General features: G+C 37.1%; 1 protein-coding gene across 1 annotated transcript in view; it reads right to left on the reverse strand.

Annotated features, from left to right (window-relative positions):
• Vps16B (Vacuolar protein sorting 16B) overlaps positions 1–18830 on the reverse strand; it is a 138745-nt gene that overhangs the window by 51189 nt on the left and 68726 nt on the right. The window contains exon 8 of the mRNA XM_067139420.2: positions 6791–6932. Within this exon, the coding sequence (XP_066995521.2) occupies positions 6791–6932 (142 nt within the window). The remainder of the gene's footprint in view (positions 1–6790; positions 6933–18830) is intronic.

Genomic DNA, 18830 nt, shown 5'->3' on the forward strand with positions numbered 1-18830 from the left:
TAGACAAGGACAAAAACACATTAAAATGATTTGCATTACCGAATAAGTCAGTTAAAAATTCATGTTAAAAAATTATGTTTGGAAATGTTCTGGAGTACAATATTTGCTTCTATTAACCCATTGAGCCCTGCATATTTGATGGATTGAAACTGCATTGGCGCTGGGATTATTTTGGAGGGAATGTAGTGTCACTTCATATCGTGAGAAATTTCTTACTTATAAGACCATTAAAGATTTAATTATACATGAAAACAAAAGGCTTTCATACCACAAACTGTGGAACACGGAATACTGTAAAACATTTTATTTTATTTTATTAGCATCATGGGGCCGTACTCAGCCCGCCTGCTGAGCTGTAACACAGTCTTCTCTTTGCACTTCCTCTTCGATTTCCACATCTATTTGTTCTTCAGGAGTGTTGCTCACACTAGTACTAATATTACTATTAATTTCACTGAAAAAATTACATTCCTAATCCTCATTACTTCCTAAAGGAGGTTATATATCGGTAAATATCAGTTCTATAGTGGCAGCCATCTTGTTTACAAGCGAATCTCAAAGCTAGAGATACCCCACTTCAAACTAATATTACCAAGCACACTATCGATATATATAAGCAAAGAGCATATAACATTGCAAAGAAAGAGTCCCTACACAAATCACAAATGCAACTCACTCTGCCATCTCTTGAGGGAAAGTTGAATTACGTAGTAAAATGAGACAACGGAACAGTTCCGTGGTCCGGCATTTGGTCCACCGAGACGAAGCACGGAACGGTTCCGTGGCTTGGGCCCAATGAGTTAAAATGAAGAATAAAGATATTGAACACATGTGATAGTTCAGTAAAATAGGGTAATTGAGTTCTTGGCATGATGATGATGTATTAAAATATGATTCGGATAACCGAATACATCAATTAAAAACTTGCATTAGGAGAATGTTCTGGAGCACAAATGTTTAGTTCTAATAAAATGAAGACAAAGATATTAAACACATGTGATAGTTCCAATAAAATAAAATTGAGTTCTTTTTGTTGGCATGATGATGATGTTAATAATTTTTAGTTATAAGGCAGGCGGAATATTTGACTTATTTCATAAATGGAGAAATTGTGTGTAGTTGAGTACCCCTAGAATGAAAACGGTGGCTATTAGCAATGTTAAAAGTAGGCAAGTCTGAAGCATCTTATAATTACAAGTGAGAATGGAATAATATGCGACACATCTGACTACTTACGTCCTTGCCTGCCCAAGAATGGTTAGCTCGAAATGTATGTTAATGTTGATGGCTGACTGGAGGTGAACTGTGGAGGCCGTGTGTGATGAAAGCTAGTGTGAAGAGAGAGCAGGGGAGGGTTGGATCAAGTAGGCGGGAAGCGAATGCGTAAAGGTTTGTTGTGAGGCTTGTTCAAAAAGAAACTGTTGAGTAATGCCTCAAAAAGCACATTCACAGTTTTTGAAATTTCATTTAAATTGTGAGCAGGATTGCACTTTTTGGTCTTTATTAATGAAGATGTTTTATAAAATGTTAAGTAAATTGCCCTTATTATTGAAGTAAAGAATTTTTAAGTCCTGCTCTATGGTGGTGAAGGAATGATTGGACTCTTATGTAAGTACTTATGGCGGAATATTTGTTGTGTCTGGAGGCGTTGACGTGTTCCTTGTATCTAATTAAAAAGCTCCTTCCAGTTTGACCAACGTAACTCGCTGGACACTGGTCAAAATTTAACATGTATACACTTGATATGTGGTATTTATTACTGATGTTATTGATTTTGTACTGGTTATAGAAAAGCTTAGCATTGTTATTGATTGCTTTAAAAGCAACGTTGACATTTTCTTAAGAATATTTGTGATTTCGTAAATATTTCTATTGGTGTAAGTGAAGGTGGCATAGTTATCTGCTTTCTTTTATGTCTCTTTGAGCAGAGTTGAGGTGGATTTGTTAACAATTTTACCGACTATCCTGTCTATGAAATGCCTGCCAAAAACGTTTTTTCTTGCAATAAAATTGATGGTATTGAGTTCTTTCCTTAGATTCGCATCAGATAAAGGGACGTTAAAGCTGTATGAATTAGGTTATAGAATGTTGCTCATTTTTTTTTTTTTTTTTTTTTTTTTTAGAGTCCAGGTGCACAGAATCTTGACAAATGGTGTTTATGGTTTGGATGGGCTTTCTATAGATATTGTAAGAAAATTTGTTCAAGCTGCTATTAATGGCGAGATCTAAAAAGTTTAAAGAATTATTGGTTTCAACTTCGGAAGTAAACTTGATCCATGGGTCAACTGCGTTTAGTTGTTCAAGGATGATATCGCCATTGGTGATGTGATCTATTAAAACAAACGTATCATCAACATAGCGTGTCCAGAACACAATTCCTTTGATTTTGTTATGAATCTTGGTATTTTCCAAATGGTCCAAATAAATTTCTGGCATTATCCCTGAAGCTGTGCCCATAAGAAGGCTGTCTTTCTTATAGATTTTACCATTAAAAGTAAAGTAATTGTTAGAAGTTACAAATTCTAAAATGTTTAAGAACTCTTCAATTTCCTGTGTACTGTCCTTGATTATCTTTAAGGTTTTCGTGACCGGTATGTTGGAATGCATGTTTTTATGTCAAAAGAGTACATTTTATGTTGTAGTTATGCAACTAAGCTTTTGGTCAAATTACAAAATTCTACAGAATACCTAATAGAGCTGGGGTCCTCAAATTTGTAATACTTTTTTTTAAAAGTTGTGAATAATTCTGGAAGTCTTATAAGTCGGGCTATTCCTATAGTTAACTATGGGTCTTATGGGAATGTCTGTTTTATGGACCTTGGGCAATGCTTTGGCTGTAGAAATACTGGGGTTCATGTTCATTAATTTCTGAGAATCGTAGTCACTGAGAATGAAGGATGTTTGTTTCAATATTTGTTTTAAATTGTTTTGAATATTAATAGTTGGATCTTTTTTAATCAATTCAAGCAAATTTTCCAAAAAAATTGTTTGGGATAATGAAACTGCAGATCTGAGTGATAAGCTATGAAAGGTAAGAAGTGTTATTTAGGTATTCCACAACTGATTTCACTCCATTATACGATGTTACTTAAGTTACAACGATGCATTTGTTTCTACATTCGTCCCTGCTTTTATCTCCTCGTAAGATGTGTATTGTTTAATGTAACACCTGTGTAAAAAATTGGGTTAAATGAAGGAGTTATATTATATTCAAGATCATGCTTTCACGTCTCTGCACAATATTTAAAATGAAATTTACCGTGGTCTTTATAGCTATTGTTGAGAGTGAAGGAGGATTTCCTGTTGTGTATGTTTATCAGGAACTCAAGGGAGACTTCATTAGTTAGTCGGAACATAGAAAAAATGATGAACTCTTCTCAGAAGAACTCTTAAGGTTTCACATTACTTTTTCCTGCCTGCTGGCTCTTCAGAAATTTATGCGCGTGTGTTTTGTATTCATGAATCATTCAAGACGAATATTTTCGCACTACAAGATGTGTGGTTAAGGTTATTTTTAATATGTATAACTTTCCCCGTTTTTATCTCCTTGTAAGATGTGTATTGTTTAATTTCCTGTTGTGTATGTTTATCAGGAACTCAAGGGAGACTTCATTAGTTAGTCGGAACATAGAAAAAATGATGAACTCTTCTCAGAAGAACTCTTAAGGTTTCACTTTACTTTGTCCTGCCTGCTGGCTCTTCAGAAATGTGTGCGCGTGTGTTTTTATATTCAGGAATCATTCAAGAAGAACACTTTCGCACTGCAAAATGTGTGGTTAAGGTTATTTTTAATATGTATAACTTTTGTTTTCTCAACGATTCATTTGTTTCTATATTCGTCCCTGTTTTTATCTCCTTGTAAGATGTGTATTGTTTAATGTAACGCCTTGTGTAATATAAATGCCTACATCTTGCCTATTTCCCACATTTTGGCTGATGATGACGCAAACACAGCGTCGAAACTAGTTCCAAGTGCAAATACATGTTATAAATAAATATAACATTTTTGTATTGAATAGGTGGACCGTTTTAAGTTTTCCTATCATCCTTTCTCAGTTCAATACGGACAAAAATGAAATTCCTAGGTTTAAAAAAGAAAAAAAACATTTTAAATTGGTAGTGTACGTTATAAATATAGCCAATAATATTAGAATTCAATGGGTTGACTGTTGATACCACACTGCCTTTGTAATTCTGCTTATCCACTGACCAGGAGAAGGGTACCAGTAGGTAGTTAAAATATTGTGTAATAGGGTATATTATTTTAATCTGGTTAACTTTCTTAGAATGAATTTTCTTTCTCAGGGAGGAGTATTTTAATTACAACTATTGTAAGTTTTTACAACATTAACACACATTTATTAAAGATGGAAAACTACACAATCACTGTTTTCTACCAAAATAGTCCAGAACTGATCTCTGTAAACAGTTATTTCTAATTTCCTCTATTTGTTTTTTTCCTTCATTGTCACTGGTGGGAGACTTGACTGCTGTTTGTTCTGCAACCAACTCGTCTACACTATTTCCTCTGCAGTTATCACAGCATCATCTACCCGAAGAGTGTCTTCAAATGCAATTTGCTGATGTTTTAACCACCAACACCACTACTTAGAGTCGTGATGACTCTTGAAGAATCCTAGTTTCAAGAAACAATTTGAGATGGTAGTCTGCTGCACAGCTTTCCAAAACTTTGCAATGAAATGAAGCACATCCAAGATTGAAACTTTAAATGATTGATTCCTTTCAGCATCAATAAGGAAAAAAACTTGCTGCACCAGGCTCTTCCTATAAAGCGACTTAAAGGATGTATAACCCCTAAATCCATAGGCACCGAGCGAGTTGGCCGTGCAGTTAGGAGCGCGCAACTGTGAGCTTGCATTCGGGAAATAGTGGGTTCGAACCCCACCGTCGACAGCCCTGAAGATTGTTTTTCGTGGTTTCCCATTTTCACATCAGGCAAATGATGGGGCTGAACTTGAATTAAGGCCACCGCCGCTTCCTTCCCCCTCCTAGCTCTTTCCTATCTTGCATACCCATTTCTGAATCCAGAGCAGCTAACTGTTGTCAAAAAAAAGATCTAAAGTCATCCATGCTTTATGGTTGGCTTTGAAGGCAGCTGGTAAATGTTGCAGATTTCTGAAGCAAAAAGGCTTTTTAGATTTCCCTACCACAATGGGGTGGAGCTTCTCAGAACCATCAACGTTGGCTCCCAACATCACAGTGAGCCCCATTTCGCTGCGCTTCCCACCATGGCATTTATCCCCTTTAAATGCCAAAGTCTTGATTGGCAACACAGTGAAAAACAGTCCAGTTTTGTCTACGTGAAAAATATTCCTGGGTTCATATTTGTTTGTCAGTTCCTGTAATATACCATCGATCCAGTCTTCCACAATCTCATCACTAACTGCGTTTGATTCCCCACAAACAGCTTTATAGGTCATGTCATGCCTTTTCCTGAAATTTTCAGCGCCAAGAATGTTCACCACTTTACGTGCCTTTACCCTTAAGGGCACACCATCAATTGGAAAGCATGGGGATTCTTGAAGTTTCAAACCAACTTTTTACTATTTTTTCCACTTCCTCGTATTTGGAATACGAGACATATTTCCTTAATTTTAGTCTGTATTCTGAAGCATTTGTTGTTATGCTTCCTCTGCTTTACACCATTGTATCCAGTGTGGATACAGAACGTTGCTATTCACGTGCCATTGCAGCACATGTTCCTCGGAACAAATCAACTTTTTCCAAGATTCAAACCTTCTCAACCATAGTGGAAGTCTTCCTTTCCTTCTTTTTGTATGCATTATTAGCCTGAAAAGCAAACACCAACAATAAAGCAATAATGAAGAAGTATTAACAAATACGTATGTACATGAACAAACGACACTACAAGAAGATCGTGGCAAATTACTTTGGCCACTCGACTTGGATAACAAGAACAAAAAATGTAACAAATAACGAAAGTAAATGTGATGAATCGGCAACAATATCTTAAACTGACACAACAAAAGCAAATGTAATAATAATAATAATGTTATTTATTTTACGTCCCACTAACTACTTTTTAAGGTCTTCGGAGACGCCGAGGTGCCGGAATTTAGTCCCGCAGGAGTTCTATTACGTGCCAGTAAATCTACCAACACGAGGCTGTCGTATTTGAGCACCTTCAAATACCGCCGGACTGAGCCAGGATCGAACCTGCCAAGTTGGGGTTAGAAGGCCAGCGCCTTAACTGTCTGAGCCACTCAGCCCGGCAAAAGCAAATGTGAAATGATAACCATGACATAATAAACTCGTGCACAACGAGCGCTGAATCACTTTATAACTTCATGACTTTACACCAATGTAGCTTCTCAAAGAATGCACGTGTGTGGATTAAGCGAAGTTCCATGGTAAGAGTTAGACCATGGTTGTTTGATTTGGTCATCATGCCGTGGTTACTGAAAGTGTTTTAGGATACCAGCGACGCCATTTTACTTTGATTTTACCCCTCATGAACAGCCTGACATAGCATAAATGGCGGGAAGCATAAGATTTTGCAAACGTATATTTGAGGATTTTAATAAATTGCAAGCACAGGAAATCTGAGGACACCGACAAAAAATATTGTAAATGATGGGAAAAATGTTGAATATGGGAATCTTAAAGTGGGGTAATACTGTAGTTCAGTCATGCACAGCCACCAGTTTTATTCAGACATTTCAGGCCTAACTCACAAACAGACTCATAAGTATTACTTGGAATTATTTTTCTGCTTATCCAAAAGGTATGGGTTGGAATAATTACACACCTAAAAGTTTGATGTAATTGTTGACAAATTCACCATCACGGCTGTCAGGGCCTGAAAAATGGTTACTGGCACATGCACGGAGCCTCTGCAGTTGCCTCTGAGCGTCATGCTTAGATCTCACTGCTACCCTGAAGTGTTTCATCTGTCAACATAACATAGATCTGTGCATTATCATTTAACAGGCATGTGTAACAGGCATGTGTTTACGAATTAAATCTCAACAACTTGTTTCACAGTTCAGCATAGATTCATACTGTTGTTATGGATACACATATACAGGGTAAACAGTTGATGCAAAGACCACTGCAACTGTTTCCAAATGGGAAGCCATTTGTCACTAGCATGACAGCCAAGCACTACCCAATCTGGAGATCATCACTGCTTGCAATGATGGCCATGTATGCTGCAGTAGTCAATGCATTATGCTCTATGGATCAGCCATTACAATAAGTATCACTCTGGTTAGTCTGAAGAATTGACAGGTCACATTAACTGCATTAAAATTCTGTTAGCAAATTTCTAATCAAGTATTTCAGTTCTAACAGGTTTGATAGTACCACCTTTTAAATTTCTCTGCATCAGAAATTTTTTAATCACCTTTTAAATTTCACTGCATATTACTGTGCAACGTTCTGTTCAAATTACTGGCTCTGTTATATTCTATTTATACATATTTGAAACATATTCAAAACAGAGCTTTTGTCAGTTTGAGAATTTAACAGTAATACTTGAAGAAAAGCTTACGTAAGTTGTATGGAAATGTTTATGTACCAGAAATGAATGTTTTCACACTGGGAAATATTGTAATGTACGTCACCAAAGCCCTAAATCGTTCATCATTAAATACTACCTGAGCTACAAACATGAATTTTTCAATTTTTTTTTCATCATATACATTCAGGGCCCTACCAATAACCAGCAGAAAACAAATTTGTGCTTTATCTCCCTAAAACCCTGTATCTCACTGAAAGAGCAAATTTTCCTCTACATGATGACTTCATCTCTACATATACAAAAGAGTATTTCATGTACTTCCTGCCACCCAGTAATTGTCATACGCATTCTGCTACACTGACACATGTACCGTCAAGGTTATTAGTGCATCCATTGACTATGCCTACATAAATACTTTACTACAAATTGAATTATGATTTTACTGGGAAGTTGCGATCAACAGTATTTTGTAAGGAAGAAGTCAACTCTGAGACAAAACTATCTTTACATCAATCTTGCCAGACAGATTTTGCTGTACAGGAATGAAAGCCAGGTGGACTCAGTGTATCTTATTCATAAGTTGGAAGTAACAGACATGAAAGTAGTTTTTTTTTGCTAGTTGTTTTACGTCGTACCGACACAGATAGGCCTTACGGCGATGATGGGACAGGAAAGGGCTAGGAGTGGGAAGGAAGCGGCCGTGGCCTTAATTAAGGTACAGCCCCAGCATTTGCCTGGTGTGAAAATGGGAAACCACGGAAAACTATTTTCAGGGCTGCCGACAGTGGGGTTCGAACCTACTATCTCCCGAATACTGGATACTGACCGCACATGAAAGTAGTGAGAATGGCAGATGGTACAAACAGGTGGGAACAATGGCAAGAGGGTACATGGAATGAGGAGATAAAGGCTAAGTTAGGAATAAATTGGATAGATGAACCCGCACGCCTAAGTCCGCTTTGGTGGTGGGGTCGTGTGAAGCAAATGGGAGAGGATAAGTTTCCTAGGAAAACTTGCCCATGGACGGTAACAGAAGTAGAGGGAGACCAGGTCTATGACGGCACGACTCAGTTTTTAATGATTTAATGATGAAAGGTGTAGACCTAAATGAGCAACAGAGCTAGTTCCAAACAGAGGATCGTGGAGGCACTTAGTTAATCTACTGAGGCTTGTAGACTGAATGCTCAAAGACATAACAGACTATAGTGAATAAGTATTTATGTATTTTATGTATTTACTTTTTACAACTTGCTTTATGTTGCACCCACAAGGATAGGTCTTATTGCGACAATAGGAAGGAAGTTTTTTTTTTTTTTTTTTTTCTATTTGCTTTACGTTGCACCAACACAGATAGGTCTTATGGCGACGATGGGACAGGAAAAGCCTACGAATAGGAAGGAAGCGGCTGTGGCCATAATTAAGGTACAGCCCCAGCATTTAGGAAGGAAGGGGAAACCACAGGAAAACCATCTTCAGGCCTGCTAACGTCGGGATTTAATCCCACCATCTCCCACATGCAAGCTCATAGCTACACGGCCTTAACTGCATGGCAAACTTGCTCTGTGCATGTATGTATGTACGATGTTCAGAAGAGACAAAAGAATTATATCCTCAGGTATAATGTTCACACTGATTTCAAGAAATACTTAAGCAGTGTAAAAGAGTAAATATGGTGAGCCACTCTTTTATTGTAGTATATGTTCCTGCATAATAAAGCTATTATATGTGCACTTTCTGATAGAAATAGTGATCAGTTAAAAATTTCCGCAAGTACAAGCATGAACAAAACAAAGGAGCAAATTATCAGAGATTTCTTGACTAGTTAACATACGGAGATTTGTCAACACTCAGCTAAAAGGAAAGTGCATTTCTATATTTTTAGAATGAGTTTAAATGATAATATTAACCATAAATTGCCGTATGCATAACAGAACTACACAACTGTACTGGCTAGGTGTATACTGGACAAATGTATTTTAAAGGGGTAGAAGATATATTTTATAATAAGGAACATGCGTGATCCGGGGCTTTAATTAAAAATATGCAAATCTGATTCAAAATTTCACGCAGAAATCAAAAATGTGATCAGAATGTACAAATAATAACTCCAAATATGATAAAAATCTAAATTAAAGTACGAAAATGTCACGTCACGCAAGTACGCGATCTCATTGGTCTGACGTCATCGTACAGGTTGACTGAATTAGCAGACTAAATAACACATAGCGTGCTGTGAGAAGCAGGATACACTTAGCGTATTTCTACTTTATGTTAGTGTCTGGTGTGGTTAAATTCGAAGTCTATACATTGGATAATAATCTGAGTGGTATATTTTAGATTTAAAATGAATCCTGCGCAGACAGTGAGGCAGAAAACTTATAAATGGTGTATAGTTCCGATGAGCAATAGCCCATCACATACCATCCCAAACAAATTGTTTATAAATGTTCCAAAGACGCTAAAACTAGGGAAAATGGATTTTGGTGAGCCGGAGAAATGCTGGTGATATATCGGAAAAGTCTACAGTTTATTTTTTAAAGATCATTTTAACGTAAGTTGAATTTGTTTGAATTTTCAATCACTTTTCCATGTCAGCTGTTCTAGTGGTAACACTTTGAATTTTAATGTATGATGCTTTAGTTAAATGCTTCATTTACATCTTGGAATATAAAAGTAATAAACAGTGCACTAATTAATGCTGATTATTAAAGTATTCTCCAAACCTAACCTATGTTTTGGGTGATCCATGTCTAGGTAATAAACCAAAGGGGTTATGAACCATATTGACAGCTCTAATTTACCAATTTATCTTGGCATGCGACAGTTATTTATGTCTTTATTGAAGAGCTTACATTTCTAAAGAAATTTAGGCTATAGCTAAATACTCTATAATATATTTTAAAAATAGACGTATACGTCATGAAAGAAAACAACGTGAATTTAACAAATGTATATCTCTACACAAAACCAATGCTTGTCTATTGGGGTCTTATAAGTTAACATTGCTCAATTATAATAATTATCATAATATTAGTGAAATAAATAACATAATTGCACACAGGTGAAAATAGTGATGTTGGTGTTTAAAATATTATCCAACTTAGCCTAGTTTTAGGGTATACAAGCCTAGTCAATAAACCGAAGGATAAAAATACCGGGCGAGTTGGCTGTGCGGTAAGGAGCACGCAGCTGTGAGCTTGCATCCGGAAGATAGTGGGTTCGAACCCCACTGTCGGCAGCCCTGAAGATGGTTTTCCATAGTTTCCCCATTTTCACACCAGGCAAATGCTGGGACTGTACCTTAATTACGGCCACGGCCGCTTCCTTCCCATTCCTAGGCCTTTCCTGTCCCATCGTCACCATAAAACCTATCTGTGACTGTGCGATGTAAAGCAAAAAAAAAAAGTCACAGTACCCAAAGACATTCCTGTATTGAATGACTAAAATGTCACCAAGACACTTTTCTTGCGTGATATGCTCAGCTTGTTAAAAGCCAAATGTAATTAATGTTATTGGCATTACGCCCGCTAACTACTTCTACGGTTTTAGGAGACGCCAATGTGCAGGAATTTAGTCCTGGAGGAGTTCTTTTACGTGCCAGTAAATCTACCGACACGAGGCTGACGTATTTGAGCACCTTCAACTACCACCGGACTGAACTAGGATCGAACCTGCCAAGTTGGGGTCAGAAGGCCAGCACCTCAACCCTCTGAACCACTCAGCCCGACTTGTGAAAACTAGATGAAGTCATATTTATCTTTATCTTTATCATGTTTAACTTTTTCCCTCCACCAAGATATTTAATGTTTCTCTTTCATGGGCCCCGGAAGTGGGTAGGCCAGTTGCCCCAACCATAAATACATATTTTTTCAGGAATGATAGATTATAGACCTATAGTACTACGATCTTTCTTTCTTTCTTTCTTAATCAGTTTATCCTTCAGGTTTGGTTTTTCCCTCGCACTCAGCGAGGGATTTCACCTCTACCGCTTCAAGGGCAGTGTCCTGGAGCGTGAGACTTTGGGTATGATGATACACCTGGTGAGGAGGGTCATTACCTCGCCCAGGCGGCCTCACCTGCTATGCTCAACAGGGGCCTTTTTGGAGGATGGGAAGATCGGAAGGGATAGACAAGGAAGAGGGAAGGAAACGGCCGTGGCCTTAGGTGCCTGGAGGAGAAGTGGAAAAATACGAGAAACCACTTCGAGGATGGCTGCGGTGGGATTCGAAACCCCTCTACTCAGTTGACCTCCCGAGGCTGAGTAGACACCGATCCAGCCCTCGTACTATTTGTTTTCAACTTACATGGCAGAGCCGGGAATCAAAACCGGGCCTCTGGAGGTGGCAGCTAATCACATTAACCACTACACCACAGAGGTGGACTAGTACTATAATGCTACCTATATGTTTATGTTAGTGCTGAAATCCGATTTCTTACTTTACTAATGCTGAAAGCCCGAAAATGTAATGTTATTCTTTAATATGGGAATCAGTCTAGAAGGAAATGTTGAAAGTGATGCGATTTCTATCCAGGTTCGTTGTTATCCTAATACTATGAGTTACAATACATTGCACGTATATAAAAGATGCCACTTACAAACTTGCTTCTTATCCGCAAATTTCTGCGGCCACAAAAGTCACTATTTTTCGAGAATGATGACATCTACACATGATAGATTGTCTGACTGTGCTGTTTAGAACCTTTCTTCTGTCATTCTGAAGTTATTCGCGATCATGAATAATAAACAATCGGCTTTTAGTAACGGCTGATGCACAATGGCTGGTAGAGCCGCATGCGGTACTGGATCGTGACGTCATGGCGCGCCGCTTACGTCAGAGGCCGTTTCACTCGCCTTGCGGAAAAGCACTTTTGAACATTTTTTTAATGGCAGAAAACAAGGCAACTTACCTCATTGTAAAGCGTTTACATACTATTTCATTGGCGTACTTTTCAAAAAAAATATGTTTGAAAATTATGCATGTTCCCTATTAATAATGATCATGGTGAGGAATGAGGTATACAAAGGTTAAGGCTGATACTTCCGTACTTGACAAATGGTCTCTTTTGTAACAGCAGATTACCATGCAAACATCCGCCTCCGTAGCATAATGGTTAGTGTTATCAGCTGCCGTCCTCGGGGGACTGGGTTTGATTTCTGGTACTGCCTGAAATTTAGGAATGGCAGGACGGCTGGTATGTGGTTGAAATGGCCCATGCAGCTCACCTCCAATTGGGGGTGTACCTCAAAAAGAGCTGCACCACCTCGGGATGAGCACCACGTGTAACGGTTCATATCCCGTTACAAGATTGTATCTGAATTATTATTATTATTATTATTACTACATTGGATTTGTATTATTATTATTATTAATATTATTATTATTATTATTATTATTATTATTATTATTATTGTAACTATTATTATTGTTTAATTCAATTCTGTAATCTGATTTCGCTATGTAGTAATTGATTATGGCTTGCGTGATTGTAGTTAATTTGTTATGTATATATATATATGTGTGTGTGCAGATAGCATTAAAACATGTAAAGTAAAAGTTGCTGCATACTATCAGATATGGATGTACATTGTGTGAAATAAATTTTTGACATTGCAACATATGTTGCAATACTGCTAGCATAACTGTCGAGTCATCGCTCTGTCATTGTGTGCATTTAGCGATGAGCTCACATTCAGGGAAACACCTAGTCGCCTTAGGCTTTTTCGCAACAACCTGCAACACTTTGAGTTGGGTGGGTGTGACATCATTGCTATTTTTGGAGATGACATGTCGGTGTCAACTCATGGCTATATATATGAGCTGTATATCATAGCGTCAGTCATTTGGAAGTAGAGTGAGGCCACAGTTGGTTGGAAGGAGTTGGAAGAAGAGACTTGCCATGAAGTGTTTTAGTCAGATGGATGGAGCCTTGGTCCATGGATAGTCGTATGGAGAGTAAGGCCACAGTTGGTGAGTCAGTGAAATGGAGAAGCAGCAGTTACATGGATACTTAGTCCTCAGTCACCATATGGATTATATGTTCGGAGTGTGTTTCGTGCATCTGTTAGGTTGAGTTGTTTTGTCAGTTCGGTGACAGCCGAATATTGAGTCGTCGTTATGCAGATTAACAGTTATCAGTGAATTACTTGTAAAGTTGATTGTCAAGTGTGAATCTAATTTCAAGCCATGCTATATCTCGTCAGTGAAACAAAAAGGGATTCATTACCGAATTAGGCTTGATATACCTATAGCTGATACCAACTCAAAGGAATACGTCGTAATAACACTCAAAGTGTTCGAGGTACTGTAAAGTAAACCAATGAGGGATAAATTTATTGTACAACTTTTAAATGTCTGCTCAATAGGATTTCAAATTTAATGCCTAGATTCTTTCAGTTGTAATGTCATAGTTTTATATTGTAAATTATTGCAGCAAATCTTGCTATTTAAAGTCAAAATTTAAAGAATATATTTTATTCAACATCAAATTAAATTTATCACGTTATTTCAATGGTAGAATTAGATGACCTAAAATTTAATGGCGAAATCGAACGCCAATCTCCTTTTCCCAGAACCTACATGGTATATTGTCAAAAGTATGCTTATTACCCTACACCCTAGAGATATTGAAGACTCTCATTCTATTATTGCTGCATTGAGTTGTAGCTGGCACCCATCAAATATTGTATGTGTTAGTAATCAGGTAAGAAGTAAGTGCGAGTATATTGTCCGATGACTGAGTATTTTATTTCATGAATATTTTAATATTTTTTTCATTTTAATTCAACTTTAATAATTTTAAAACAATGAGGAGTAAGTCGCAAAGTGGCGCCCAATGTGGGGCTCGAATAATTCAGAACTTGTTCTGAATGACAGCATACTATATGTTGATTTTGGGAAGAGGATGCACATCTAAACCAACAGAAGTATAACCGGTAAATGTGAGGAGTGAAGTTTTGTGTTACATATCTGTATTTTGGTGGCATGGCAAGGGATTTGAAGAGGGAAATTAATTTGAGATCGCATACTATTACTAGTGAACCAAAGATGCATAAGGAAGACAATAGCAAGTCACGTGATGACAAGGCTGTTGCTTCTACGAAGATCCAAGGTGAGGTTGAAAAAAGGGAGCAGGTGAACACGATGGAAGGTTCTGATGTAATTCAGGAATGTGCAGAAGTTGAGAAGCACACTGAAACTCAAAAGGAAGTCTTAGGGAGGAGGGACTGACACATTTATAATTTGCTGATGGCCAGAATTGAGTCCTACGAAAACAGTAATAAATGAATGGAGGAAGTGATTGGTAGCTGTAGCAAGATGAAAAAAAAAACTGATATTAACAATGAAGATAGTAATAAATGAATGGAAGAACTGATTGGTAATAGTAACAGTACGTCAATAATAAAATAGATAGGTTATGTGAATCATTAAATGGTAAAATATATACTAAGATATTAGAAGTAAATGATCAAATATCTAAGTTAGAAAATAAGTTAGATAAAGGGTGTGTTGAAATTAGAGGTGAAATGGAGTTGAGTTGGAGCGATCTTCATACTCAGATTGAGCAAGTCACGGGAACATGTACTGACAATAGTAACTATCATACAGTTAAGCAATAAGATGTCTAGTACACGGGAAGAAATTCACGAGATTGTAGATAAAAGACTAGACAAGATCCATAATGCAGTGGTGCAAGATACGAGAGAATGTGTCAGCAGAGTAGAAACATTTGAAAAAAAGCTTGGGCAGGTCAGTGAACTACAGAACAAACAGAAAACTGTCACAGCAGGTGACAGAGAAAGAGGAAGAACTGAGAATAATAAAAGATAATGCAGAGAGAATAGCAGAAGAAAAAGTTTTGATTTGTCAGAGAGTACTACGGCAAGAAATTAGGGAAGGTCTGACTACAAGGGAAATAGTGGTAACGAGTGGTTTATACAATAGGGACCAAGATTTGCCCCAAGTTTTCCGGAAAACAGTTTAATCCTATGGAATTTGTAAAACTAGTTGAGAAAAGATTTGCAAGTAAGTTGAGGGATAATATTATCGAATAGGAGTACGTGTTGGAGATCTTGTCTAATGCCTTCATCGGTGAAAGTAAAACATGGTTTCAAATGTACCACAATAATATGTCTAATTTAGAAGAATTTAAAGAGAAGTTCATTGAAAAGTTTTGGGATAAAAATGTACAAGGTCGTGAAAGAGAATGAATTATGTTTAGTAAATATAGACAACAGGCGGGAGTGTCTATGTGAGAATATTTTCTGGCACACATGCTCATTTGGAAGAATCTCCATAGTATTGGTTCAGAAGTTGATATCGTAAGGATTATGTCAAAACATTATTCTGATAGGATTAGGGTAGCTGCCTATATCCAAAAAGTTAGTAATACCGGGCGAGTTGGCCGTGCGGTTAGGGGCACGCGGCTGTGAGCTTGCATCCGGGAGATAGTGGGTTCGATTCCCGCTGTCGGCAGCCCTGAAGATGTTTCTCCGTGGTTTCCCATTTTCACACCAGGCAAATGCTGGGGCTGTACCTTAATGAAGGCCACGGCCGCTTCCTTCCAACTCCTAGGCCTTTCCTATCCCATCGTCACTCTAAGACCTATCTGTGTTGGTGCGATGTAAAGCAACTAGCAACAAAAAAAAAAAAAAAAAAAAAAAGTTAGTACTATAAAAGAAATGGAGGAATTATTACATAGTTTTAAGGCTCTGAATAGTAGCGTAGGTGGTAATCGACAACAAAGTAGAACAGTAGAGGAAGGGGCAAACAGTCAGAGAGGTAATAATTATGATCAGCAGAGGATTAATAGACATTTCAATAGTGATAGGGGTCAGCAGAGTTACCAGGGGCAATCCGGAGAAGGAAGGTGAGGAAACTTTATAGGGCAAAGTAATGGAAGGCGTGAGGATTTAAGTAATCAGAGAGAGAATAATAGGCCAAATACGAATGTTGTTCAGGAATCGTCATCGAGCCAGAGCACTTTAAACTCTCAGAAGATCGGATAAAGTAGGTCATGTGGACAGGCCGAAGGTAGAAATTGAACAGGTAAGTCGTATTGCTGGTGCTAGAACAAAACATGCAACGAAAAGGTACAAATGTAAAAATGACTTTTTGAACTATTTGAATGTCAAAAGTGTAAATTTTAGAAAGAAAAAAAAAGTAACTTCCTTCTATTTCAGAAATCATTTGTAGAACCCCTCAGTCAGCTACTAATAGCATTGAGGTTTTATGTCTCCCATAGTATGTTTATTAAAATGGGAGATTTTGTAGGAATTCATAAGGCCACTGTTTCACGGATTATATAAATATTTCTGTACTAATAGCACAACCAATTCTATTTCCTTACAAGTAAAATTACGACAACGCTTATTGCTTTTATCCGCCACTTTACCTGCAAGAAGTAAACAAAACATTATCGATAGACATCTTTTTTTGCAAGTCACTGCAAAACATTATCGACAGTCATCTTTTCTCGCAAGTCACTGCTACCAAGATCGTATATTCCCTTCTTCACCTCAGTTTAACTTAGGCCGGCCATTATAAGACTCACATCGGTTTAAACTCAAGTTACAGTTTAACTCAAACTTCAGTTTAAACCCTCATTATAATACCGGCCCTTCAGAGTATAGTGTGATTGTGACCTAAGTAATGTTAAGTGAGATATTTTAAGTAATGACATAGTCATAGTTAATAGAGTAATTAATGGTAGTAGTATGTGTGACATAAGAAGTGATCTATTGAGATATGTAAGTTAATAAGGGCAAAATTGATTCAGTTTGAGTGACAAAGTGCTACTCAAATTTCCATTTCCATCACCTGCAGAGGGGGGAAATATTTCTAAATTCTTTCTTGAGTATCAGGGGTATTTCAAGATTGTGAACCGTATCGGGAAGTGTGCATATTCCTTAAAAGATCAGGTAGGGAATATTGTCGGTACTTATAACATCAGAAATTTAAAGAAGTACATCACGTGAGATTTGCTGAAATATTACTAAGATGATTGTTATTTTGGTGAGAAACTGGCAATAAAAAAAAACTAACTTCTGTGAATTTGCATGTGAACCAAGTATCGTATTGGTACAGTGAACTCCAGTACATGGAAGAAAAAGTGCTATATTCTTGTGAATTGTAATATAAGGAGAGAACGGGACACTGAACAGTCTTCTATGACGATAATGTGCAAGAACAGTTCTCATGTCTGTGATATTTTATGAAATGTATTGATATGTTGTAAAAATTATAATAATAATTGTTATATACTCATTTAAAAGTGTTTATGTGTGTCAATTTTAGTGTTATATATTATGTGGTTCAAAAATCAATCGATTCTTTGTTCTTTGATTTATTTATGAGGGAGGCGAATTGTAACGGTTCAAATCCTGTTACAAGATTGTATCTGTATTATTATTATTATTATTATTATTATTATTATTATTATTATTATTATTACTCTATTTGTATTGTTCTTTTTACTCTTATTCTTGTTATTATTATTACTATTATTGTAACTATTATTATTGTTCAATTCAATTCTGTAATCTGATTCGCTATGTAGTAATTGATTATCGCTTGCTTGATTGTAGTTAATTTGTTATGTATATACACCGTATGTGTGTGTAGATTAGCATTAAAACATGTAAAGTAAAAGTTGCTGCATACTATCACATATGGATGTACATTGTGTGAAATAAATTTTTGACATTGCAACGTATGTTGCAATACTGCTAGCATAACTGTCAAGTCATCGCTCTGTCATTGTGTGCATTTAGCGATGAGCTCATATTCAGGGAAACACCTAGTCGCCTTCGGCTTTTTCACAACAACCTGCAACACTCTGAGTTGGGTGAGCGTGACATCATTGCTATTTTTGGAGATTACATGTGGGTGTCAACTCATGGCTATACCGGGTGGTACAGCTGGCCCTATTCACGCAGTTTTATGCAACCCGCAGATTATAGTCGAACCTAAAAATATTGACCTTGACTACTCACTACAATGTCTGCTCTTACAACGCTTTCCATAATTCGTTTATTCGTGTCAAGCAAATCAGCATTAATGATAAAATACCGATTGATGGTAAAGAATCGTGAAAATTATGTATCGCAGAAACGTCCTGTACAGAGAATGTTATTGGTGAATGACTAGAAGTAGCAGCAACACAACAGCGCTAAACGCCAACCCGTGATAGCTGAGCTTGCTAAAAGTTACAGGAGAGTACCGGTGTTCATTAGTAGGTGGTTCGAGTCCTGTGTACGACGAATATTTTTATTGCGTTGTTGATGTTCGTGAGAGTCGTGTTGTTGACGACAAATCTAAATCATGAT

This window comes from Anabrus simplex, chromosome 2, assembly GCF_040414725.1.
Source record: "Anabrus simplex isolate iqAnaSimp1 chromosome 2, ASM4041472v1, whole genome shotgun sequence".
Taxonomy (NCBI): Eukaryota; Metazoa; Arthropoda; class Insecta; order Orthoptera; family Tettigoniidae; genus Anabrus; species Anabrus simplex.